General features: G+C 44.7%; 1 protein-coding gene across 2 annotated transcripts in view; it reads right to left on the reverse strand.

The window, feature by feature from the left end:
* The window catches only part of GLRA3 (glycine receptor alpha 3), a 117,538-nt gene extending 91,609 nt beyond the window's left edge, over positions 1–25,929 (reverse strand). For both annotated transcript variants that reach the window (XM_038755277.1, XM_038755276.1), the window contains exon 1: positions 25,859–25,929. In XM_038755277.1, coding sequence (XP_038611205.1) covers positions 25,859–25,917 — 59 coding nt within the window. In that variant the 5' untranslated portion in view covers positions 25,918–25,929. The remainder of the gene's footprint in view (positions 1–25,858) is intronic.
* Positions 25,930–27,131: the final 1,202 nt, after the last annotated feature.

A 27,131-nucleotide genomic window follows, 5' to 3' on the forward strand; every position in this document is an offset into this window, starting at 1 on the left:
TACTTCCCAAGTACCTAGTACAGAATACCACACCAAGTGATGCTCAATAAATGCTACAATAACTACTACTCTTATTTCTGCTACAACTATTACTACTACTATTAACTTCAACTGCAACCACTACTGCTGCTGCTGCTGCTTTCATCACTCATGGGTGATCCCCAGCATGAAAATATTAACTTACTACAACTTGGAGCCCTTCTCAGGGTCACACCTGGAGAGTTCCCAGTATTCTATCATCATCATCAATCGTATTTATTGAGTGCTTACTATGTGCAGAGCACTGTACTCTACCAGTCTCGACTGCAGGAGGAAGAGTCAGGCAGAGGCATATCCATTCCATTCCCAGCTTGGGCAGTGTCTAGCAAATGGAAGGCAATCTGCTGCAAGTCAAAACTTACCTGTGCTGAGCAGCAGCAGCATGGGAGAGAATCACGGGCTAAGACTCAGGTTTACTGTGTAGAAGGAGGCCATGGTAAACCACTTGTATATTTTTACCTAGAAAACTCTATGGATGCACTACCAGAACGATTGCAGATGGAGGTGGATCGTTCTCAGAGAGATATGTCCATGGCATTGCTATGGATCGAAGACAATTCGACGGCCTAAGACAAGACAACTTGGAGGCATTAGCACTGTCTTGGCTACCTAGAAAGTTACACTTTCATTAAAATAGGAAGCTTACTAAAATGTCTTCCTTTTTCATCTTTATAATGAGACTGACTTGTCAGGAAAAAGCTGACAGTATCCTAAGGAATTTCATTACTTGGTGTCTCCTGAGTGAGACTGGCAGTCAGGAAAGCCAAGGTTCACACTTTGCCCATGGCTATAAGATCCCCAGAGCCATCCTGAAAAGTAAAGCCCCATCTTACACCCCTTGGAAGCCCAAGGGGGAAATCAGACCACAGGTGTAAATGGAAGGAAATACATGCCTGGGGGTTGACAACTGGCTCCATAAACTGTTCCTCCAAAGAGAGCAGAAGCTCTGGAGAGTTGGTTGAAGAGTGCGAAAAGATTTACTGAGGATAGTGTTCCAAGGACACCTCTGAGAAATTCGAGGTCGGTGAATGTTTCCTGGGACACTGATGATATGAAAGGAGTGATTTTTTATCTACGGAGCAGTGGATGAGAAAGTCAGACATCTGTAAAGGAACTGAACAGTCACAGGGCCCTGTTCCCTGCCTCCAGATGAATCCATCTGTCATTTTGGGGCAGGTGAAGATTTATTCTTTTTTTATGGTATTTGTTAAGCACTTAGTATGTGTCAGGCACCGCACTTAGCTCTGGGGAAGAGACAAGCAAATCAGGTTATACACAGTCCCTGTTCCACATGGTGCTCACAGTCTTACTCCTCATTTTACAGATGAGGTAATTGAGGCACAGAGAAGTGAAGTGACTTGCCCAAGGTCACGTAGCAGACATGTGGTGGACTCAGGATGAGAATAGTTCTATCCACTATTTCACTCTGCTTCTATTCTAAAGATCTCCAGGCTTGGCTAGACTCTACAGTCTTCCTTGGAAGCAGTTCCAGTATTCAGGAAATCATGGTGTCATAATGAAAATAATTGTGGTATTTGCTAAGTAATTAGAAATTACTTAACAGTAAAACAAGTAATCACTGTTCTGAGTGCTGGGGTAGATACCAGCAAATCGGGTTGGAAACAGTCCCTGTCCCACATAGGGCTCACACTCTTAATCCCCATTTTACTGATGAGGGAACTGAGGCACAGAGAAGTGAAGTGATTTGCCCAAGTCACACTGCAGACCAGTGGTGGAGCCGGGATTAGAACCCAGGTCCTTAAGACTCCCTAGCCTATGCTGTATTCACTAGGCCATGTAATGGAAGCCTATTGAGAGGAATTCAGAGTGACTGCCCAAGCTTGGGGTGCCCTCTCTGTCATGACTATGATTCAAGATTGGGTTAGTGTATTTAGTTGCTTGTTGCATCTGAATCCTGGGATTAAACCCAGCCAATCAATCAATCAATCAGTCAATCAATCAGTTGTATTGATTGAGTGCTAACTGCAGGCAGAGTACTGTACTTGGCATTTGGGAGAGTATAGTACAATTGGTAGGACTTTATAATCTAGTTGGGGAAACAGTCACTAAGATAAATTACAAGTATACAAGCAAAGTATAAGGCTATGTATATAAGTGCTAAGGGAAGGGGAAGAACAACAAAGTACATAGGTGATGCAGAAAGAAGATGACAAATTAGTCAGGGAAGCCTTTCTGGAGGAAATATGATTTTAATAGGATTTTTAATGACAGGCTGAGAGGCAGACTGTTGGTTAACAAGGGGGAGAGAGTTCCAGGTAAGAGGGTGGATACGAGATTGCCACTGACGAGAAGAGAGATGAAATCGAGGTACGGTAAGTAGATTTGTGTTAAAGTGTGCAGGTTGGATTGCAGTAAGAAAAGACTGAGATTAGGTCGGGGGGTGGAGGGGAGGCCGATTGAGTACCTTAAAGTCCATGCTTGATTCAGAGATAGATGCAACCGTTGTAGATTTTGGGACGGTGGAAAGATGTGCACAGAATGATTTTTAGACTAATTATCCTGCAGGGCTGGGACTAGAACCCAGCCTTCAAAGGAGAAAAGGTAGCCTTCAAAATTGCTCTCTTACATTAATGAGAAAACAACAGCGAAAGAAAGAACTGCAGCAGCCTGAAGTCAGATGTGGGTAGATAAATACCTTTTTAAGAGAATAATTATTTGGACTGCCTACTGTTCTGCATTGTTTATCATTGGGTTTTCTAATGTTCTTGAGCAGAAAATAGTCACAGGGATTATACCAATTTCTTATCATGGATTTAAACCCCCGAAGTGAAACATTGATTTGAAATTCCTCTTATAAATTCATTAGCAGTTTTCCTGCATATCCAACTTCTTGTCTGATAGAGCAACAATATTCTCAGATGTAACAAAATAATCTGGTGATGAAAAACACCAAGTTATCAATCTGAAATGTCCTATAACGTAGTGTTTTTTTTGTTATTAGTACATAGACCAAAGAAACAGAATACAAACAAGACAGGTTGTGTTCTTCCAGAGATGGCTTAACTGCTTTCTTAGTGAGAGGAGTCTTCCATTTTGCAGTTTTGCATCCTCTAAAATTTCCTTCTCACATTTTCGTGGGCTTGGAATAAGAAGAACTTGCTTGAGAAATTAGTTTGTTCCACATGGCTTAGAGAAGCAGTCTATTCTAAGTGGAAAGAATATGGGTTTGGAAGTCAGAAGACAAGGATTTTAATCATGGTTCCGTTACTTGCCTTCTGTGCAACCTCAGCCAAATCACTTAACTTCTCTGTGCTTCAGTTTCCTCATCTATAAAAATTGGGGTAAGATGGCAGTTCTTTCTTCCCTGTGAGCTGAACATAGGACAGGAATTTTGTCCTATCTGCTGTTTATAACATCTTATGGGAAGCAGCGTGGCTCAGTGGAAAGAGCACGGGCTTGGGAGTCAGAGGTCATGGGTTCTAATCCTGACTCCACCACTTGTCGGCTGTGTGAGTTTGGGCAAGTCACTTAACTTCTCTGTGCCTAAATTACCTCATCTGTAAAATGGGGATTAAGATTGTGAGCCCCACGTGGGACAACTTGATCACCTTGTATCCCCCCAGCACTTAGAACAGTGCTTTGCACATAGTAAGTGCTTAAGAAATACCACCATTATCATTATTATTACCACATTACTTAATACATTATTTGACACCTAGTAAGTGCTTAACAAATACAACATTTATTGTCTTCAATAAATGAATTGCATTTATGAAGACCTTACTGTGTATAAAGAACTGTACTACAGCTTGGGAGAGTACAATAGAACATTCATTCGTTCATTCAATCGTATTTATTAGGAGCTTACTGTGTGCAAAGCACTGCACTAAGTGCTTGGGAGAGTATGATTTAACTGAACGATAAACAATAGACTTGATAGACCCGTTCCCTGCCCACAATGAGCTTTGAATTACCCTCATACCTCTCCCAGTTTTGACATGACTTCTGATATGCACTGAGAAAAACCAAGTCTTAATCTTGGGGCTCTTTAGCAGGTGACAGATCTGTGCTAATTGTTGAGCCTGGTTCCCTTCCTGGGTGTCAGGAGACCCAGTGGGTAGGCAACTGGGTTTTAGGCCCTGAGCAATTCCATCCTCAAGCCAGGGATTTACCAGGAAGGGCACAGACAAGACAACAAACAAAACCCTGGCTTTGCCACTTTTAAAGCTCTGCTTCTCCTGCAGAGTGAACCACCATATCTTCATATCTGACAATGACTCTCCCCACCCTTCGAAGTCTTATTGAAGGCCCAACTCCTCCAAGAGACCTTCCCTAACTAGGCCCTCCTTTCCTCTTCCCTCTCTCCCTTCTGCATCACCCTGACTTGCTCCCTTTATTCATCTCCCTGTCCCAGCTCCAAAGCACTTATAATAATAATAGCATTTATTAAGTGCTTATTATGTGCACAGCACCTTTCTAAGCGCTGGGGAGGTTACAAGGTGATCCGGTTGTCCCACGGGGTGCTCACAGTCTTCATCTCCATTTTTATAGATGAGGTAACTGAGGCACAGAGAAGTGACTTGCCCAAAGTCAAACAACTGACAAGTGGTGGAGCCGGGATTTGAACCCATGACCTCTGACTCCAAAGCCCAGGCTCTTTCCACTGAGCCACGCTACTTCTCTTATGCTGCTTATGTAGAAGCAGCGTGGTCTAGTGGATAGAGCATAGTGCTGGGAGTCTGCAGGTCATGGATTCTAATCCCAGCTCTGCCACTTGTCTGCTGTGCCTGTGTCTGTGCTTTGCTTCTAGACTGTGAGCCCTCTGTTGGGTAGGGACAGTCTCTATATGTTGCTGACTTGTACTTCCCAAGCGCTTAGTACAGTGCTCTGCACACAGTAAGCGCTCAATAAATACGATTGATTGATTGATTGCTGTGTGAGCTTGGGCAAGTCACTTCACTTCTCTGTGCATCAGTTACCTCATCTGTAAAATGGGGATTGAGAGTGTGAACCCCACATGGGACAGGGACTGTATCCAACAGTCTACTTATATCCACTCCGGCGCTTAGTTCCATGTCTGGCACATAGTAAGTGCTTAACAAATACCATCTTTATTGTATCAGTAATTATTTAATTATATTAATCCGTCTCCCCCTCTAGACTTTAAGCTCATTGTAGGCAGGGAATATGTCTGTTTATTGTTGTATTGTATTCCAGCAAGAGCTTACTACAGTGCGCTGCACACAGTAAGTACTCAATAAATATGATTGACTGATTGATCTTAATAATAATAATGATTATTATTATGGTATTTGTTAAGCATTTACTATGTGCCCAGCACTGTTCTAAGTGCTGGGGGAGATACAAGGTAATCAGGTTGTCCCACGTGGGGCTCACAGTCTTAATCCCCGTTTTGCAGATGAGGTAACTGAGGCACAGAGAAGTTAAGTGGCTTGCCCAAGTTCACACAGCAGACAAATGGTGGAGCTGGGATTAGAACCCACATCCTCTGACTCCCAAACCTGTGCTCTTTGCACTAAGCAATGCTAGCAGGGAGTCGGAGCGCAAATGAGAACTTCCTCCGCAACTCCCCCCTCCACACCCCCCAAAAAACCCGAAACACCCGATAAAAGGGGGAAAAACTAGTGCCCTGGGGCTGTGGAACAAAGAAAACAAATATCCAAGATCTGCACTGAGACACCTTATTGGGGCCAAGGCCAAAGCACCTAAGAATTGAACCAGGATGGCATGCTGCGGGATCCAGACTCCTTGAAACTCCTGTGATGTGGGACTATCTTCAGGAAACTTGGGGAAGCCATTCAGATTGAGTCTGGAAAGTTTTTTTTTCCATCGTAATTTGGTGCCGTGACTCGGATGACAATGCTTGACAATGGTCCGGAGCAGTCCATCTCTCAGTGACCCTCGAGCGCAACCACAGAACCTCAGCAGGTCCCAAAAGCCAGAGCCATGGGAGAGCGTGGATCCTACCCAGCCTCAAAAGATGAGGGAACTGAGGCCCAGAGAAGTGAAGTGACTTGTTCAAGATCACACAGCAGCCCAGCCCGCACACTCCGCTCTTCTGGCGCTAACCTTCTCACCGTGTCTCGATCTCGTGTGTCCCACCGTCGACCCCTGGCCCACGTCCTACCTCTGTCCCAGAATGCTCTCCCTCCTCAAATCCGCCAAAAGATCACTCATCCCCCCTTCAAAGCCCTACTGAAGGCTCACCTCCTCCAAGAGGCCTTCCCAGACTAAGCCCCCCTTTTCTTCAGCTCCCCCTCCCATCCGCATCACCTCAACTCACTCCCTTGGCTCTTCCCCCTCTCCCTACCACACATCACTTATGCAATTATGTTTATAATAATAATAATAATAATAATAATAATAATGACATTTATTAAGCACTTACTATGCGCAAAGCACTGTTCTAAGTGCTGGGGAGGTTACAAGTTGATCAGGCTGTCCCACGGGAGGCTCATAGTCTTAATCCCCATTTTACAGATGAGGTAACTGAGGCCCAGAGAAGTGAAGTGACTTGCCCAAAGTTGCACAGCTGACAATTGGTAGATCTGGGATTTGAATCCCTGACCTCTGACTCCATTGCCCATACTCTTTCCACTGAGCCACGTTATATATATGTATAATTCTATTTATTTATATTGATGCCTATATACTTGTTTTGTAACTATAATTATATTTATTTATATTGATGTCTGTTTACTTGTCTTATGTCTGTCTTCCCCCTTCTAGACTGTAAGCCCTGTGTGTGCAGGGATTGTCTCTCTTAAATGCTGAATTGTAATTTCCAAGCGCTTGGTACAGTGCTCTGTACACAGTGAGTGCTCAATAAATACAATTGAATGAATAAATGAATGCTGCTTCTCTAGCCCTGATCTTGTGCGGTTGTCAGAACACAGAGTTGGTGGTGATACCGATAAAGACAACCAAGATGGTCAGAGGAATGGACAGCCATTGTGTCTGCTAACTCTCTTATACTCACCCAAGTGCCATGAAGACCGTTGACTAATCTATTGATTCCATATGAGGATAGACTGAAAATGCTGGACTCTCCAGCCTGGGAACATGCTGACTGAGGGGAATTGCCTTGTCTCATGCTGTTGAGTCGTTTGCAACCCATGGTAACTCCATGGACACATTTCTGTCAGAATCAATCAATCAATCAATCAATCAATCGTATTTATTGAGCGCTTACTATGTGCAGAGCACTGTACTAAGCGCTTGGGAAGTACAAATTGGCATCACATAGAGACAGTCCCTACCCAACAGTGGGCTCACAGTCTAAAAGGGGGAGACAGAGAACAGAACCAAACATACCAACAAAATAAAATAAGTAGGATAGAAATGTACAAGTAAAATAAATAAATAAATAGATAAATAGAGTAATAAATATGTACAACCATATATACATATATACAGGTGCTGTGGGGAAGGGAAGGAGGTAAGACGGGAGGATGGAGAGGGGGACGAGGGGGAGAGGAAAGAAGGGGCTCAGTCTGGGAAGGCCTCCTGGAGGAGGTGAGCTCTCAGCAGGGCCTTGAAGGGAGGAAGAGAGCTAGCTTGGCGGATGGGCAGAGGGAGGGCATTCCAGGCCCGGGGGATGACGTGGGCCGGGGGTCGATGGCGGGACAGGCGAGAGCGAGGTACAGTGAGGAGATTAGTGGTGGAGGAGCGGAGGGTGCGGGCTGGGCAGTAGAAGGAGAGAAGGGAGGTGAGGTAGGAGGGGGCGAGGTGATGGACAGCCTTGAAGCCCAGGGTGAGGAGTTTCTGCTTGATGCGCAGATTGATCGGTAGCCATTGGAGGTTTTTGAGGAGGGGAGTAATATGTCCAGAGCGTTTCTGGACAAAGATAATCCGGGCAGCAGCATGAAGTATGGATTGAAGTGGAGAGAGACACGAGGATGGGAGATCAGAGAGAAGGCTAGTGCAGTAGTCCAGGCGGGATAGGATGAGAGCTTGAATTCCATATGCCATCGTTGTGGTAGTGGATCCATAGAGTTTTCTTGGTCAAAATATGGAAGTGACTTCCCATTGTCTACCTCCACGATGACTCTAAACCACCCCCTCTTGGAAACCTGTCTTCTTTGGCTGTACTATATAAATAGCTTTTCAAGAGAGTCATGAGATATCTAGATTGTAAGCTCATTGTAGGCAGGGAACATGTCTGCCAACTGTCTTGTATCATACTCTTCTAAGCGCTTAGGACAGTGTTCTGCACACATTAAGTACTCTATAAATACAACCGATTGATTGATTCATCTGCCCATCTCCCTACTAGGATTGAAACTCTCCAGAGCACAGGAATCTTGTATTTTCCTGCTTTTGTAACTCTCCACAGAGTCTGGCCCAGTGTTGTGAGTTGAAAAAGCTCACTGTGGGCAGGGAATATGTGTTCGTTGTTGTATTGTATTCTTCCAAGCGCTTAGTACAGTGCCCCACATACTCTAAGCATGCAATAAATATGATTGAATGAATATATAGGATTAGCTCAGAGACAATACATTTCCAAAGATGCTGATCAATGCCGGTTTAGGTTCTGGAATTCTGTGACTCACTGAAGCTGTACTCATGATTTCAGAAATAGCTAACACAGTGACTTGGGATTAAGGACATGTCCTGCCTAGTCCATGAGCAGGAAATGTTCTCAGATCCACTTTCACTCACTGGAGGGGCTAAAGAGGAGGGGATATTGTCAGCTGACATTTGGCACCACCAGCTGTGAGAGTCTTTGAGGAGAAAAAGATGATATTTTCCCTGGGGAGAGTTCTTTGATCCTGTGATTCACTTTTCTAGAACCCTGAGTATTGAGCTCAGGATTTAACCAGGTATATTTATTTCCTCTACTCTAATTTTTTTTTATGGTACTTGTTAAGTGCCTACTAGGTGCCGAGCCCTGTTCTAAGCACTGGGCTAGATACAAGATAATCCGGTGGGGAACAGTCCCTGTCCCACACAGAGCTCACGGTCTAAATCAGAGAGAGTAGAATTTAATTCCCATTTTACAGATGAGGTAACTGACGCACAGAGAAGTTGTGACTTGCCCAAGGTCTTATAGCAGGTGAGTGGTGGAGGCAGGATTAGAACCCAGGTTCTCTGACTCCTCTTTCTACTGGTCCACGATGCTTCTCCTAATCGTTAGTGATACGATTAGGACTGAGTAGACTACCAGAGGGTGTGAAACAATCAATCTATCAATAGTATTTATTGAATGCTTACTGTGTGAGGAGAACTATACTAACTGCTCGGGAGGGTATAATACAACAGAGATGATGGACAGGATCATCATCATTATCATCATCAATCGTATTTATTGAGTGCTTACTGTGTGCAGAGCACTGTACTAAGCGCTTGGGAAGTACAAGTTGGTAGGATCCCTTCCAACACGGAGTATGTGGCATGATTTGAAAAATCTTGAGTGTTACTGATAGATACTAAATCTAAGGAGACAGTTTGCGGAAAGAAAAAAGAATTCTACCTACAATAGATACTCAAGAGTCACTGCATGGCCTTATGGACAGAACACAGGCCTGCGAATCAGAAGGTCATGGGTTCTAATCCTGACTCCGCTGTTTTGGGCAAGTCACTTCACTTCTCTGGGCCTCAGTTCCCGCGCCTGTAAAATGGGGATTAAGACTGTGAGCCCCATGTGGGAAAGGGACTCTGTCCAACCCAATTTGTTTGTATCTATCCCAGAATTTCATTCATTCATTTCATTCATTCAATCGTATTTATTGAGCGCTTATTGTGTGCAGAGCACTGTACTAAGCGCTTGGGAAATACAAGTTGGCAACATATAGGGATGGTCCCTACCCAACAGCGGGCTCACAGTCTAGAAGGGGGAGACAGAGAACAAAACAAAACATATTAACAAAATAAAATAAATAGAATAAATATGTACAAATAAAATAAATAGAGTAATAAATACGTACAAACATATATACATTATACAAACAGATATACATATATGCAGGTAGTACAGTGTACATGGTAGATTTAGCACATAGTAAACGCTTAGCAAACACCATTATCATTATTATTATTATTGTATGAGAAGGTCATAGGAAGAACAATAATCAGTCACTCCTAGACTGTAAGCTTGTTGTGGACCGGGAATGTGTCTGTTTCATTATTGTATTGTACTCTCCCAAGTGCTTAGTACAGTGTTCTGTACACAGTAAGTGCTCAATAAATATGATTAAGTGAATGAATGAATGAATGAATGAAATCAGGGCTTTGGTCTTAAGTTGCTTTGACACGAGAAGATGCAATGATCAGGAAGTGCTGAGCTGTAAAGTAAACTTCTTCAGCTCATTGCCCAGCAAAATAGCACTGACCCTTTCAGCATATCCAAAAATAAAGTTGTTTTCAAGGAAGAGGGGCTTACCAAGCACAGCCACTTTGCCAAAAATGCATTTCTTATTCTTTGAATTAAAGCGAGATCCCATTTTCTCCCTGATTACAGTCAAATTTGATGCTTCATGCCTTCAGCTTTGCGATATCATGCACATTCAAAACTTAGAAAACAGCTACCGAGATGTATTCATATAGCAAAGCAGAACTGGTATTATTTATCGGATAGATAGTGCTGAAGGGTACATTGTGAAAATAATTAAATGTTTGAAGTATTTCTATTTATGGCATTTGCTCTGTATACTCTCCATGATCCTCCCTTCAAAGAAAGCCATTTCAAAAACAGCTCCTTCTCTAGACTGTAAGCTTCTTAAGGGCAAATGATGTGTCGACAACTCTGTTGAACTCGCCCAAGCACTTAGTATAGTGTTCCACACAAAGTGCTCAACAAATACAATTGATTGATTAAACTGAACTCTGGTGTTTGGTGTTTTTGTCCTATTAATATGCTAACTAGGATTTGAAGACTGAATAGAAAATGAGATCTGTCAAGACAGCAATCTGGGAATCAATTAATCAATCGGATTTATTGAGCGCTTACTATGTGCAGAGCACTGTACTAAGCACTTAATTATCTGGGAATTACATTGAGTATCTCTGAAAAGACTCCAACACTGTTGCATTCACTTTCTCATAAAATATATGTTCAGATATCTTCATGTTCCCTCTGCGCATCTTAGTTGGACAGACTTCAAGAGATGAACAGCTTTGAAAACTGGCCCTTTATCATCTGTCCTGCTTACTCCTGATTTATGATCTTATCCCATTTTTCACCTCAGTCATAAAGGATTAGATGATAAACTGCCAGAATACCAATCATGTGAAGTAATTTGATGGATATTTTCCAAACTTCCCATTACTAATTGGTGTGGGTTTTATATATATACATAATTCTCAGTTCTATTTACTACACTGGAACCACAGCAAGAGAAACACAAGAGGAATAAATGTACAGTCACCCCCTCAATAAAGCTCTTGATTTAGTTCTCTTTTTGATAGTGCTATTTTATTTTATCTTAGCAAATTTTTCTGCAGGGATTTCTTACAACACTCCCTAAATCATCATCATCAATCGTATTTATTGAGCGCTTACTGTGTGCAGAACACTGTACTAAGCGCTTGGGAAGTACAAGTTGGCAACATATAAATTTCCCTAAATTTGCGGCAACACTGCAAAGTTTAACTTGGCTTAAAACTCCTCCTTCCTGAGCCTCAATTTGAAAATCATTGCTCTACTCTGTTCATATTGCTTTAGTCGATTTGGGGGATCTTGGAAATACATTAATGGAATTGACATTTTTTTCCCTCCGTGGGATGCTCTACTTCTTTAACAATGCTAGTTTCATGAAACCAATTAAGAATTCTCACCAACAAATAGAAGGACATGGCAATTAACAGTCTGGACCAGCAGGATTACGCTTGAGAATTTAGTCTTCTCAAAGGATGTACAGTGCTCCATTCTTGGTCTTTTTGCCTAGATGTCAGGCGGCACAGATGTCAAATACCCTGACATTCTGTTTGGGTCAGGGATATCTGCCCTTTCAGAGGGATGCCGACATGTGCTGACCACTTAAAATCAATCAATCAATCGTATTTATTGAGCGCTTACTGTGTGCAGAGCACTGTACTAAGCGCTTGGGAAGTACAAGTTGGCAACATATGGAGACAGTCCCTACCTAACAGTGGGCTCACAGTCTAGAAGGGGGAGACAGAGAACAAAACCAAACATATTAACAAAATAAAATAAATAGGAGGTGATTGACAGTTACCAGTTTAATCCGGACTTGAACCTGTGACCTTGAAAGGGCAAGTTGCCAAGGCCCTGAGGCAGCCCAGCCCCAGCTAACATTTACTTGCCTTAGAATACTTTTTGTAAGGAAATGATAAGTGTAATCATGGTATTTAAAAAAAATAATGACTCAGTGCCCAGTATTGTACCAATGGCTCAGTAATAACTCAGTGCCAAGTGCAGAGAAGCAGTGAAGCCTAATGGATAGAGCATGGAGCGGAAAGTCAGAAGGATCTGGGTTCTAATTCTGGCTCTGTGACCTGCGGGCTGTGTGACCTTGGGTAAGTCACTTCACTTCTCTGGGCCTCAGTTACCTCATCTGTAAAATGGTGATTAAGACTGTGAGCCCTCTGTGGGACAGGAACAGTGGCCAATCTGATTATCTTGTACCTGTCCAGCACTTGGCCCAGTACTTGGCCCATGGTAAGCACTGATCAAATACTATTATTATTAGTATGATTGAACTAAATGCTGGGAAAGATACAAAATAATCAGGTTGGACACAGTCCCCATCCTACATTGGGTTTAAAATCTAAGTAGAGTAGAGAACTGGGATTGAATCCTCGTTTTACATATGAAGAAGTGGAGATACATGGAAGTTAAGAGAAGTAGCGTGGCTCAGTGGAAAGAGCACGGGCTTGGGAGGCAGAGGTCATGGGTTCAAATCCCGGCTCTGCTAATTCATCCATTCACTCATTCATTCATTCTATCGTATTTATTGAGCACTTACTGCACTGTACTAAGCGCCTGGGAAGTACAAGTTGGCAACATATAGAGATGGTCCCTACCCAACAATGGGCTCACCATCTAGAAGGGGGAGACATTGTCTGCTGTGTGACTTTGGGCAAGTCACTTCATCATCAATCATCAATCGTATTTATTGAGCGCTTACTATGTGCAGAGCACTGTACTAAGCGCTTGGGAATACAAATTGGCAACATATAGAGACAGTCCCTACCCAACAGTGGGCTCACAGTCTAAAAGGGGGAGACTTCACTTCTCTGTGCCTCAGTCTCCTCATCTGTAAAAGCTGTAAGCTTTTGTTTGATGCAGCGGTAGATTCATTCATTCATTCAGTCGTATTTATTGAGCGCTTACTGTGTGCAGAGCACTGTACTAAGCGCTTGGGAAGTACAAGTTGGCAACATATAGAGATGGTCCCTACCCAACGGCAGGCTCACAGTCTAGAAGGGGGAGACAGACAACAAAACAAAACATATTAACAAAATAAAATAAATAGAATAAATATGTACAAGAAAAATAACTAGAGTAGTAAATATGTACAAACATATATACATATATACAGGTGCTGTGGGGAGGGGAAGGAGGTAAGGCGGGGGGATGGGGAGTCAGCTGTGTGACTTTGGGCAAGTCACTTCACTTCTCTGGGCCTCAGTTACCACATCTGTAAAATGGGGATTAATCAATCAATCAATCAATCAATCGTATTTATTGAGCGCTTACTATGTGCAGAGCACTGTACTAAGCGCTTGGGAAGTACAAATTGGCAACACATAGAGACAGTCCCTACCCAACAGTGGGCTCACAGTCTAAAAGGGGGAGACAGAGAACAGAACCAAACATACCAACAAAATAAAATAAATAGGATAGAAATGTACAAGATAAATAAATAAATAAATAGAGTAATAAATACGTACAACCATATATACATATATACATGTGCTGTGGGGAAGGGAAGGAGGTAAGACAGGGGGATGGAGAGGGGGACGAGGGGGAGAGGAAGGAAGGGGCTCAGTCTGGGAAGACCTCCTGGAGGAGGTGAGCTCTCAGCAGGGCCTTGAAGGGAGGAAGAGAGCTAGCTTGGCGGATGGGCAGAGGGAGGGCATTCCAGGCCCGGGGGATGACGTGGGCCGGGGGTCGACGGCGGGACAGGCGAGAACGAGGTATGGTGAGGAGATAAGCGGTGGAGGAGCGGAGGATGCGGGCTGGGCAGTAGAAGGAGAGAAGGGAGGTGAGGTAGGAGGGGGCGAGGTGATGGACAGCCTTGAAGCCCAGGGTGAGGAGTTTCTGCCTGATGCGCATATTGATTGGTAGCCACTGGAGATTTTTGAGGAGGGAAGTAATATGCCCAGAGCGTTTCTGGACAAAGATAATCCGGGCAGCAGCATGAAGTATGGATTGAAGTGGAGAGAGACACAAGGATGGGAGATCAGAGAGAAGGCTGGTGCAGTAGTCCAGACGGGATAGGATGAGAGCTTGAATGAGCAGGGTAGCGGTTTGGATGGAGAGGAAAGGGCGGATCTTGGCAATGTTGCGGAGCTGAGACCGGCAGGTTTTGGTGACGACTTGGATGTGAGGGGTGAATGAGAGAGCGGAGTCGAGGATGACACCAAGGTTGCGGGCTTGTGAGATGGGAAGGATGGTAGTGCCGTCAACAGAGATGGGAAAGTCAGGGAGAGGACAAGGTTTGGGAGGGAAGACAAGGAGCTCAGTCTTTGACTAAGTCTTCGATTAAGACTGTTAGCCCCCCGTGGGACAACTTGATCACCTTGTAACCTCCCCAGTGCTTAGAACAGTGCTTTGCACATAGTAAGCACTTAAAAAATACCATCATTATTAATTATTATTATCATTGTTAAGTGACTTGCCCAAGGCCACAGAGCAGGCATGTATAGGTAGGATTAGAATCCAGGTCCTCAGACTCCCAGGGCTGTGCTCTTTCCTTTAGGCTGTGCTGCTTTGATTAATTAATTTTACAGATGAGGAGACTGAGGCACAGAAAAGTGAAGTGACTTGCCCAAGGTCACACAGCAGACAATGTCTCCCCCTTCTAGACTGTGAGCCCGTTATTGGGTAGGGACTGTCTTTAGATGTTGCCAACTTGTACTTCCCAAGCTCTTAGTACAGTGCTCTGCACAGAGTAATTGCTCAATAAATACGATTGAGTAAATGAATTAATACCTTATGAAGACTAAGGATAGAGAAGCAGCATGGTCTAGTGGATGGATCCCGGTCCTGTGAGTCAGAAGGACCTGGATTCTAATCCCAGCTCTATCACTCATCTGATGCACGAACTTGGGCAAGTCACTTCACCTCTCTGTGCCTCAGTTACCTCATCTGTAAAGTGGGAATTAAGACTGTGATAGTGGGACCCAGACTGTATCCAACCTGATTGTCTTGTAGAGCCCACTTTTGGGTAGGGACCATCTCTATATGTTGCCAACTTGTACTTCCCAAGCGCTTAGTAAAGTGCTCTGCACACAGTAATTGCTCAATAAATATGATTGAATGAATGAATAAATCTACCTCAGGTCTTAGTACAGTGCAGGCACACAGTAAACGCTTAACAAATTCCATATAGAAAATAACATCCTTAAGATCTTTAAGATTGAAGGATTCATTTGTTCATTCAGTTGTATTTATTGAGGACCTACTGTGTGCAAAGCATCATGCTAAGCGCTTGGGAGAGTATAACAACAAACAGACACATTCCCTGCCCACAGTGAACTCACAGTCTAGAGGGAGAGACAAATATTAATGTACCTAAATAAATAAAAAGATAAATAATTACATATATATATATATATACACATATATATATATATAGATATGCATCTATCTATCTACCTATCTATCTATCTATCTATCTATCTATCTATCTATGTGTGTGTGTGTGCTGTGGGGATGGGTGGGAGGAGGAATGAAGGGAGCAAGTCAGGACACAGAACGGAGTGAGAGAAGAGGAGAGGAGGGCTTAGTCAGGGAAGGCCTCCTAGAGGAGATGGACCTTCAACAAGGCTTTGAAGTGGGATAACAGTTGTTTTATCATTCAAGTGAAAATGCCCATTTAGAAGAACTAAGTGTAAAACCCCTTTCCCTTCTGCATTTCCCTCACCTCTTTCTGATGGGATCCAGGTTGTTTGTTAAGAAGTACCCCAAGGATTTTCCACAAACAGACAGTCTGATGAAAACCTAGGAAGAAGATGTACTTAGAAGCCCAGTTTATTCTGAGTTTCAGGGTTTCAGGTGTGTTGCTCACCATCTTGAGTGCCAGGTCTGGGATGGATTATGCTAGCTGGTCGATATCGGACCTCTATCGCATCTATCTCACCGCTGCCTCTGGCCTGGAATGACCTCCCTCTTCACATCCGATGGAAGATCACTCTCCCCACCTTCACAGCGTATTAATCATACAATTCTTCCAAGAGGCCTTTCCCGACTATGCCGTCTTTTCCTCTTAATAATAATAATGATGGTACTTGTTAAGCGCTTACTAGGTGCAAAGCACTGTTCTAAGCACTGGGGGGATACAAGGTGATCGGGTTATCCCACATGGGGCTCACAGTCTTAATCCCCATTTTCCAGATGAGGGAACTGAGGCACAGAGAAGTTAAGTAACTTGCCCCAAGTCACACAGCTGACAACTGGCAGAGTCGGGATTTGAACCCGTGACCTCTCACTCCAAGGCCCGTGCTCTTTCCACTGAGCCACGCTGCTTCTCTTCTCCCATTCCCTTCTGTGTCACCCTTACACTTGAATTTGCACCCTTTATTCACCCCTCCCTCAGCCCCACAGAAATAATGCACATATCCATAATTTATTTATATGAATGTCTGTCTCCCCCTCTAAACTGTAAGCTCACTGGGAGTAGTTTTATTGAACTCTCCCCAAAAATAAGTACACTGCTCTACTCAGTAATTATGACTGACTGATTGATTAGCCAATAAAGATAACTTGCTAGGCTGGAAGGGCCATTGATGTGACCCAAGAGTGGCTCTTCTTAAGTCCACTCTTTCAAGCACTTCGAATTCATTCAATCGTATTTATTGACTGCTTTCTGTGTGCAGAGCACTGTACTAAGTGCTTGGAAAGTCGGCAACAGATAGAGACAATCCCTACCCAACAACAAGATCACAGCCTAGAAGTGGGAGACAGACAACAGAACAAAACAGACATTCTTATGGCCGGTGTTTTTTACATCTGAGAACTAAGCAGGATCACATGCAAAGTTCAAACTAGCTCCACAGAATGTATTTTCAGATTGATCAATGTCTCCTCATCTCTATATTTCAGTTCTCTCATTCCCCATCTTCGAATCGGTCTCCTTTCACTCTATGTCTCTATTATTCATTCATTCAATAGTATTTATTGAGCGCTCACTGTGTGCATAGCACTGTACTAAGTGCTTGGAAAGTACAATTCAACAACAGATGGAGACAATTCCTACCCAACAACGGGCTCACAGTCTAGGAAGGGGAGACAACTAATGTGGGAAACATAATGAATTTCACCAGGGCAGCAAGAATGAGGGGACCCTCCCCAGTTGGTCAATTGGAGAAGCAGCATGGCTCAGTGGAAAGAGCCCGGGCTTTGGAGTCAGAGATCGTGGGTTCAAATCCCAGCTCTGCCACTTGTCAGCTGTGTGACCTTGGGCAAGTCACTTCACTTCTCTGGGCCTCAGTTCCCTCATCTGTAAAATGAGGATGAAGACTGTGAGCCACACGTGGGACAACCTGATTGCCTTGTATCTGCCCCAGTGCTTAGAACAGTGCTTGGCACATAGTAAGCACTTAACAAATACCAACATTATTATTATTATTATTATTATTGTTGCTGTTGTTATTATTATTATTATTAATGCATCTGTCCTGCAAACTCTCTCCCCATCAGCACACTCACTGCCCCATCCAACAGGAGGGTTAGGAGGTGGGTAGACAGATGGCACAAAGAGTCAATCTGGCAACCCCATTCACCCCTTCCCTTCATCCGTCTCAAAGACTCTAGCTGGGCAGGTTGGGAACATCCAAGGGCCAAGGAACTCAGTTGGGTATGAAGGAAACAAATGGGTTTCCCAACAGTAGAAGTTGGGAATCTTTAGGTGGGGCTCTTACATTTGAAAGACAGAAATTGAATCACTTCTCAATTAGCTTGTATGCCAAGTTGAACAAAAAGAGTTCTGAAATTTTGATTTTGCCAAAGGGATATTTTTCTACATGGAAGATGATCTAATCCCACATGTATTATTAAGGGAATTCCCAACCATCCCTAGTTTAAGGTCCTTATGAACGGCAGTATTCCCAAATGCTTAGTCCAGTGCTCTGACTACCGTGGACACTCGGTTAACCTTGTTGATGATAATGAAGAAAAGCCCTTGGTTCAAATCCACTGTGGTCTTCAGGTAATAGGGACCTCAGGGCATTATCTGTGCACTTTTTACTGTCAATTTGATTCCCCACTCCCTTCCCTGCAGCATGATTACAGCTATTTCTAGACAGAGCTGGAAGACATGGAAATTGAAGGTCTAATAGAGTCATTTTCATTGACCCCGATAGTTGCAGAGGAATCCTGTGGCATTTGGTCACTGAAGAGATGCCATTCTACACATTAGATTAGGCTCTCTTGACACCATGTTCGTAAAAGCTGGTTTGAATTGTGAAGAAATTATGGTAGAGAGACTAGAATCCTCCTATACTGCGGTGCATAGCAGCATGGCTGAATGGAAAGAGACTAGACTGTGAGCTCGCTGTTGGGTAGGGACCGTCTCTATATGTTGCCAAATTGTACTTCCCAAGTGCTTAGTACAGTGCTCTGCACACATTAAGTGCTCAATAAATACGATTGAATGAACGAATGAAAGAGCACGGGCTTGGGAGTCAGAGGTCATGGGTCCAAATCCCGGCTCTGCCACTTGTCAGCTGTGTGACTTTGGGCAAGTCATTTAACTTCTCTGGGCCTCAGTTCCCTCATCTGTAAAATGGGGATGAAGACTGTGAGCCCCGCCTGGGACAATCTGATCACCTTGTTTCTTCCCCAGCGCTTAGAACAGTGCTTTGCACATAGGAAGCGCTTAACGGATGCCATTATTATTATTATAGATTAGAATGGGCCTTTCCTTAAACTCTAATGGCATTACCCTACAGAACTTGTTGCTACCTTATGTGATGGTGTCCTTCCCAGAATTCATTCAATCGTATTTATTGAGCGTTTATTGTGTGCAGAGCACTATACTAAGCGCTTGATTGCTTAATCCAAATAAATAAATAAGCAAATAAAATAGAGAAGAATGTGTTGAAGCTGTGAAATCCTGGACTGTCGAAATTAGGCATTGCCAAACTTTTCTCCCAACATGTTCTACCGTGGGAACATTTCCTGGGGTCTTATTTCTAGTCTCAAGTGATGCCTCTAACTTTCCATGGGAAAGAGTATTGGAAAACCCACTTCTAAATCAATCAATCAATCCTATTTATTGAACACTATGTGCAGAAACAAAACAACTTTCAGATAGTCCAGTTCACCATTCCACAGCATCAAAATAATTTGTTCTTTCCTGAATATTCCCCACCATGTATTTCCACTATCATAGCATTTCATTCATTTATTCAATCGTATTTATTGAGCACTTACTGTGTGCAAAGCACTGTACTAAGCGTTTGGGAAGTACAAGTTGGCAACATATAGAGACAGTCCCTACCCAACAGTGGGCTCACAGTCTAAAAGGGGGAGATAGAGAACAAAACAAAACATATTAACAAAATAAAATAAATAGAAGAAATATGTACAAATAAAATAAATAAATAAATAGACAGCAAAACTACCAGCAGGGGTAGTTTTCAATTCCTTTCAGGGACTGGGTCTGAAGAAGAGCAGAATTTTCCCAACGGGAAGGCGACTCTCTCATTTGAGGAGGGATGAGTTAATTCCAGGATTAAGGAAAGAAAGCGTAAGTAGATTCTGTAAATTCATCAAAAGCAACTCAGTCGAGGACACTTAGGAAGACTGAATAAGAGTAGGAATTCATTCGATCTGTAATTTAGGAGTATTTCACGGCTGTGACCAAAACTAAGATTTGAGACGTTACCCAGAATTTTTAAGAATCTCTGTGCTTCGAAGTAATTGATGCTGAACTTTGATGCTGAATTGATGCTGAACCCTGAATTAGTGTGGCTTTTTGCTTTTAATGAACCTAAGCACAACAGAACCTATATCTTCAAGAGAAACTGAACCACACTAGTATTGCATATAAGGGAAATTGGAAAATGATGGCAATTTATATATCCTCCCTTAACTCAATGTACTTATCAAATACAAAAAGGCACCAATTATTTTCCCTATTTTCTCTGGAATGTCTCTTTCAGAACTAAATGAGCAATCTGTCATTTGGTAACATAGGTTCAGTAGAATTTGGCAAAGCAATGTTTTCCTTATATAGCACAGCATATACATTCAGCTTAAATACTAAATTATTGCACTTTTAGCAGTAAACAGCTATTCGACTGTAGAAGACTCAATATAGCGCCAATGAATCGTGCTTCAAAAATCACTCAAGTCTACAAGGGTTTACTTATAAGCCTTTCACTCCAGAAATTGAATACTTGCTAACAGTAGGAACACAATCACTTTTACACCTATTCAGTCCACCTCTTCCTTTCATGGAACGGAACGAGTAAAATCCATATTCTCAAAATGTGTTTCTTAAATCAATTTTAAAACTAATCCTAAAATCAGCAGTTGTCCCGAATCACTAATATCATATGCTTTTTGGTGATAAAATATGTATTATATTTACAACAAAATGCTGGCTATCTTCACTGTTGCATTTGACCTTTCTTTGAAGAAAAGTAGGAATAGGGCTACTTTGAGCAGTTTTAAAGCATGATGTTTATAGATCTATGTACATTATAGGTAGATATAGATCTATACATACATCTATATCTACATATATCTATATATCTATCTATGTAGATATCAATATATCTACATATAGATATCTACCTCTATATATCTATAGATATGTAGATATCTATCTATATATAGAGATGTCTATATATACCTCATAAATATACAGTCCTAAGTACAGTCCAACAATAAACAGTGATATTCCCTCCCCTCAGGGCTTTCCATTCTTATGTATATGTGATCAACCTATGTACATCAAATCTTTAAAACCCAACAAGTTGCCTTAGATTTTTGCTTTGTAAATATCACCCTTTCACCCCCACCACTGTGAGGAAAGAGGCACAGGATTTTGAAAGGAGTTCTCATCCAAGTCGTATTACCACAGATATGATCTTGTCATTTCAGAAGACTGTTCCCTGGACATGAAGAAATATTTCTCTCCCAGAAATGGCTTGAACTGACAGCCAAAAACGTCCTGCAGTTGAAAGTTTTCTAATTTTGGAGGCTGGTTTCCCATCCCTCTAGTCTACCTCTGGACTCTCAGCCCGTTGTTGGGTAGGAACTGTCTCTAAATGTTGCCCACTTGTACTTCCCAAGTGCTTAGTACAGTGCTCTGCACACAGTAAGATCTCAATAAATGTGATTTCTAGACTGTGAGCCCACTGTTGGGTAGAGACTGTCTCTATATGTTGCCAACTTGTACTTCCCAAGCGCTTAGTACAGTGCTCTGCACACAGTAAGTGCTCAATAAATACGATTGATTGATTGATTGAATGAATGAATGATTGAATACCTAAGCAGCTACAGTTTTTTCTAACTAGTCAAGAATGCTCACACAATCTGCCGACACCGTTTCAGTGATAATGTGACACGGGAGACCTGAATATGGGTGTTTTTCCTCAGAAAGGAATTTCCTTAATGACATAATTACCTACAGCTAAAAATTAAAACCCCCTAGATTCCAGAACTATTTTCAAACTTTGTGCAAGTTCGGCCCCCCACCCCAACCCCTAGACCCAATAAGGCTGCGGAGTTCCTCAGAAAGTCCAAGAAGGCATCTACTAAGTGCTAGTATAGTGCTCTGGCCCCAGTAAGCGCTCGATAAATACCATCGAGTGATGCCGTTTTTTAAGAGATTATCAGAATCCAAATCTGAGTGGATGTATCCAGGGCAAATTCCAGCTGCCCATGAAGGAGACACTGGGGTGACTTGTGATAGGAAGTAGATCGGAGTTATCCAAAGCCACCCCCTTGTCTTCAGTATCCCAGGGGGCATGGGATGCCCGCTCACACCAGGAACAGAGCTGAGGGGGAGTGATTGACAGGAAGCTATGGGGAGGGGGGTGGGTCGAAGCTGGGGGTTTCTCATTCATTCATTCATTCATTCAATCATATTTACTGGACACTTACTGTGTGCAGAACACTGTACTAAGGGCTGGGGAAAGTGTCATCCAACAATAAACAGTGACGTTCCCTCCCCTCGGGGTTTTCCATGAAGCAGCGTGGCTCAGTGGAAAGAGCACGGGCTTGGGACTCAGAGGTCATGGGTTTTAATCCTGACTCCGGCACTGGTCAGCTGTGTGCCTTTGGGCAAGTTACTTAAACTTCTCTGTGTCTCCACCTCATCAGTAAAACGGGGATTAAGAATGTGAACCCCACATGGGACAACCTGATTACCTTGTATCCTCCCCAGTGCTTAGAACATTGTTCTGCACATAGGAAGAGTTTAACAAATGCCATTATTATTATTATTATTATTCATTTAACCCTATTTATTGAGCACTTACAGTGTGCAGAGCACTGTACTAAGTGCTGGGGAAAGTACCATCCAATGATAAACAGTGACATTCCCTCCCCTTGGGGCTTCTCATTAATTCCTTTATCCATTCATATTGATTAAGACCTTACTGTGTGCAGAGCACTGTACTGAGCGCTGGGGTAAGTACCATCAACAATAAACAGTGAAATTCCCTCCCCTCAGGGTTTCTCATTAATTCCTTTATCCAATCGTATTGATTGAGCCCTTACTATGTGCAGAGCTCTGTACTAAGTGCTGGGGAAAGTACAGTCCAACAATAAAGAGTGACATGCCCTCCCCTTGGGGTTTTTCATTCATTCATTCAATCATATTTATTGAGCGCTTACTGTGCACAGAGCACTGGGCTAAGTGCTGGGGACAGTACAGTCCAACAATACACAGTGACCTTCTCTCCCCTCGGGGTTTCTCATTCATGCCTTTATCCAATCATACTGATTGAGCCCTTACTGTGAGCAGAGCACTGTACTAAGCGTTGGGGAAAATACAGTCCAACAATAAAGAGTGACATACCCTCCCCTCGGGGTTTTTCATTCATTCATTCAATCCAATTTATTGAGCACTTACTGTGTGCAGAGCGCTGGCCTAAGCGCTGGGGAAAGTGCCATCCAAGAAAAAAGAGTGACATTCCCTCCCCTCGAGGTTTCTCATGCCTTCCTTTATCCAATCTTTTTTATTGAACTCTTACTATGTGCAGAGCTCTGAGCTAAGCACTGGGGACAGTGCCATCCAAGAAAAAAAAGTCACATTCCCTTCCCTCAGGGTTTCTCATGCATTCTAACCATCTCTATATGTTGCCGACTTGTACTTCCCAAGTGCTTAGTACAGTGCTCTGCACACAGTAAGCACTCAATAAATATGAGTGAATGAATGAATGAATGAATTGAGCACTTACTCTGTGCAGAGCACTGGACCAAGTGCCGAGGAAAGTGCCACCCAAGGAAAAAAAGTGACATTCCCTCCCCTCGGATTTTCTCATGCCTTCCTTTATCCAGTCGTATTGATTGAGCCCTTACTATGTGCAGAGCGCTGGGCTAAGCACTGGGGAAAGTGCCATCCAAGAAAAAAGAGTGACATTAGGGGTTTCTCATGCCTTCCTTTATCCAATCATATTGTTTGAGCGCTTACTACGTGCAGAAGACTGGACTAAGCGCTCGGGAAAGTGCCATCCAAGAAAAAAGAGTGACATTCCCTCCCCTCGGATTTTCTCATGCCTTCCTTTATCCAGTCGTATTGATTGAGCGCATACTGTGTGCAGAGCGCTGGGCTAAGCGAGGGGGAAAGTGCCACCGAAGAAAAACGAGTGACATTTCCTACCCTCGGGGTTTCTCATGCATTCCTTTATCCCATCGTATTTATTGACCACTTACCATGTGCAGAGTGCTGAACTAAGCTCTGGGGAAAGTGCCAACCAAGAAAAAAGAGTGGCATTCCCTCCCCTCGGGGTTTCTCATGCCTTCCTTTATCCAATCATATTGATTGAGCACTTACTATGTGAATAGCCCTGGGCTAAGCGATGGGGAAAGTGCCACCCAAGAAAAAAGAGTGGCATTCGGGGTTTCTCATGCCTTCCTTTATCCAATTGTATTATTTGAGCGCTTACTATGTGCAGAGGACTGGACTAAGCGCTGGGGAAAGTGCCATCCAAGAAAAAAGAGTGGCATTCCCTCCCCTCGGAGTTTCTCATTCCTTCCTTTATCCAATCGTCTTTATTGAGCACTTACTATGTGCAGAACGTTGGGCTAAGCGCTGGGGAAAGTGCCAACCAAGAAAAAAGAGTGGCATTTGGGGTTTCTAATGCCTTCCTTTATTCAATCGTATTGATTGAGCACTTACTATGTGCAGAGCGCTGGGCTAAGCACTGGAGAAAGTGTCAACCAAGAAAAAAGAGTGGCATTCCCTCCCCTCGGGGTTTCTCATGCCTTCCTTTATCCAATCGTCTTTATTCAGCACTTACTACGTGTAGAGCGCTGGGCTAAGCGCTGGGGAAAGTGCCAACCAAGAAAAAAGTGACATTCCCTCCCCTCGAGGTTCCTCATGCATTTCTATATCCCATCGTATTTATTGACCGCTTACCATGTGCAGAATGCTGAACTAAGCTCTGGGGAAAGTGCCAACCAAGAAAAAAGAGTGGCATTCCCTCCTCTCGGGGTTTCTCATGCCTTCCTTTATCCAATCTTATTGATTGAGCACTTACTATGTGCAGAGGACTGGACTAAGCGCTGGGGAAAGTGCCATCCAGGAAAAAAGAGTGACATTCCCTCCACTCAGATTTTTTCATGCCTTCCTTTATCCAATCGCATTTATTGACCTCTTACCATGTGCAGAGCGCCGAACTAAGCTCTGGGGAGAGTGCCCACCAAGAAAAAAGAGTGGCATTCCCTCCCCTCGGGGTTTCTCATGCCTTCCCTTTATCCAATCGTCTTTATTGAGCACTTACTACGTGCAGAGCGCTGGGCTAAGCGCTGAGGAAAGTGCCAACCAAGAAAAAAGAGTGACATTCGGGGTTTCTCATGCCTTCCTTTACCCAGTCGTATTGATTAAGCGCTTACTATGTGGAGAGCGCTGGGCTAAGCGCTGGGGAAAGTGCCAACCAAGAAAAAAAGTGGCATTCCCTCCCCTCGGGGTTTCTCATGCCTTCCCTTTATCCAATCGTCTTTATTGAGCACTTACTATGTGCAGAGCGCTGGGCTAAGCGCTGAGGAAAGTGCCAACCAAGAAAAAAGAGTGACATTCGGGGTTTCTCATGCCTTCCTTTACCCAGTCGTATTGATTAAGCGCTTACTATGTGGAGAGCGCTGGGCTAAGCGCTGGGGAAAGTGCCAACCAAGAAAAAAAAGTGGCACTCCCTCCCCTCGGGGTTTCTCATGCCTTCCTTTACCCAGTCGTATTGATTGGGCACTTACTATGTGCAGAGCGCTGGGGAAAGTGCCAATCAAGAAAAAAGAGTGACATTCGGGGTTTCTCACGCCTTCCTTTACCCAGTCGTATTGATTAAGCGCTTACTACGTGCAGAGCGCCGGGCTAAGCGCTGGGGAAAGTGCCAACCAAGAAAAAAGAGTGACATTCGGGGTTTCTCATGCCTTCCTTTGCCCAGTCGTATTGATGGAGCTCTTACTATGTGCAGAGCGCTGGGGACAGTAGGTTGGAAGAAGGGTCCGGGCCACTGTGTCCCCCGGGTGACTCACCTGAGCAGCAGGGCGGCTTCCCAGAAGGAGAATCCGGAGGGGAATCTGGGCGGGCCCATGGTCCTCCGGAGCCCGGTGGGCAGCGGGCAGGCGGGCAGAGGATGCCCCCGGGCCTCAGCACGGCGGCCAGCGGCCGGTGCCCGCCGCCTCGCCCTGTCCGGCCTGCCCGGCTGCCGCCCCCGGCCCCGCTCCGGCCTCCCCTCCCTCCCGGGCCCCCGCCATCGCCCCCGGGACCGGGGCAAGCCTGGCAACGGGGCAGAGGGCCACCGGGATGCGACTGCACAGGCTGGCAACCCGGGAGGCAGCGAGGGCCAGTTGCTGAGCAGCTGTCAAAAGGGGAGGGGGGAGCTGGGCAGGCTGGCAAGGGCGAGGGGGCACCGGCTGGGCTGGCTGCAAAGAGGGAAGGGAGGAAGGGGCAGTTGCTGAGCAGTTCTCAAAAGGGGGCAGGGAGCAGGAGCTGAGCAGGCTGGCAAGGAGGGAGAGGGCAGGGAGCTGGAGCTGAGCAGCCTAGAAAGGAGGGAGAGGGCAGGGAGCTGGAGCTGAGCAGGCTGGCAAGGGGGGAGAGGGCAGGGAGCTGGAGCTGAGAAGGCTGGCAAGAGGGGAGAGGGCAGGGAGCTGGAGCTGAGCAGGCTGGCAAGGGGGGAGAGGGCAGGGAGCAGGAGCTGAGAAGGCTGGCAAGGGGGGAGAGGGCAGGGAGCAGGAGCTGAGCAGGCTGGCAAGGAGGGAGAGGGAAGGGAGCAGGAGCTGAGCAGGCTGGCAAGGGGGGAGAGGGCAGGGAGCAGGAGCTGAGCAGTCTGGCAAGGAGGGAGAGGGCAGGGAGCAGGAGCTGAGCAGTCTGGCAAGGGGGGAGAGGGCAGGGAGCAGGAGCTGAGCAGGCTGGCAAGGGGGGAGAGGCAGGGAGCTGTAGCTGATAAGGCTGGCAAGGGGGGAGAGAGAAGGGAGCTGGAGGTGAGCAGGCTGGCAAGGGGGGAGAGGGCAGGGAGTTGGAGCTGAGCAGGGTGGCAAGGAGGGAGAGGGCGGGGAGCAGGAGCTAAGCAGGCTGGCAAGGGGGGAGAGGGCAGGGAGCAGGAGCTGAGCAGGCTGGCAAGGCGGGAGAGGGCAGGGAGCAGGAGCTGAGCAGGCTGGCAAGGCGGGAGAGGGCAGGGAGCAGGGTGTGCTCCCCGTCCGCTGGCAGGGCTGCCGCAGAGTTTTTCCGGCGAGGCTCCCCCACTTGGGGAGTGGGCTGCAGCGGGAAGCCGCGGCAGGAGGGCAGGGGGCGGTGGGCAGAGGGCTC

This window comes from Tachyglossus aculeatus, chromosome 12, assembly GCF_015852505.1.
Source record: "Tachyglossus aculeatus isolate mTacAcu1 chromosome 12, mTacAcu1.pri, whole genome shotgun sequence".
Taxonomy (NCBI): Eukaryota; Metazoa; Chordata; class Mammalia; order Monotremata; family Tachyglossidae; genus Tachyglossus; species Tachyglossus aculeatus.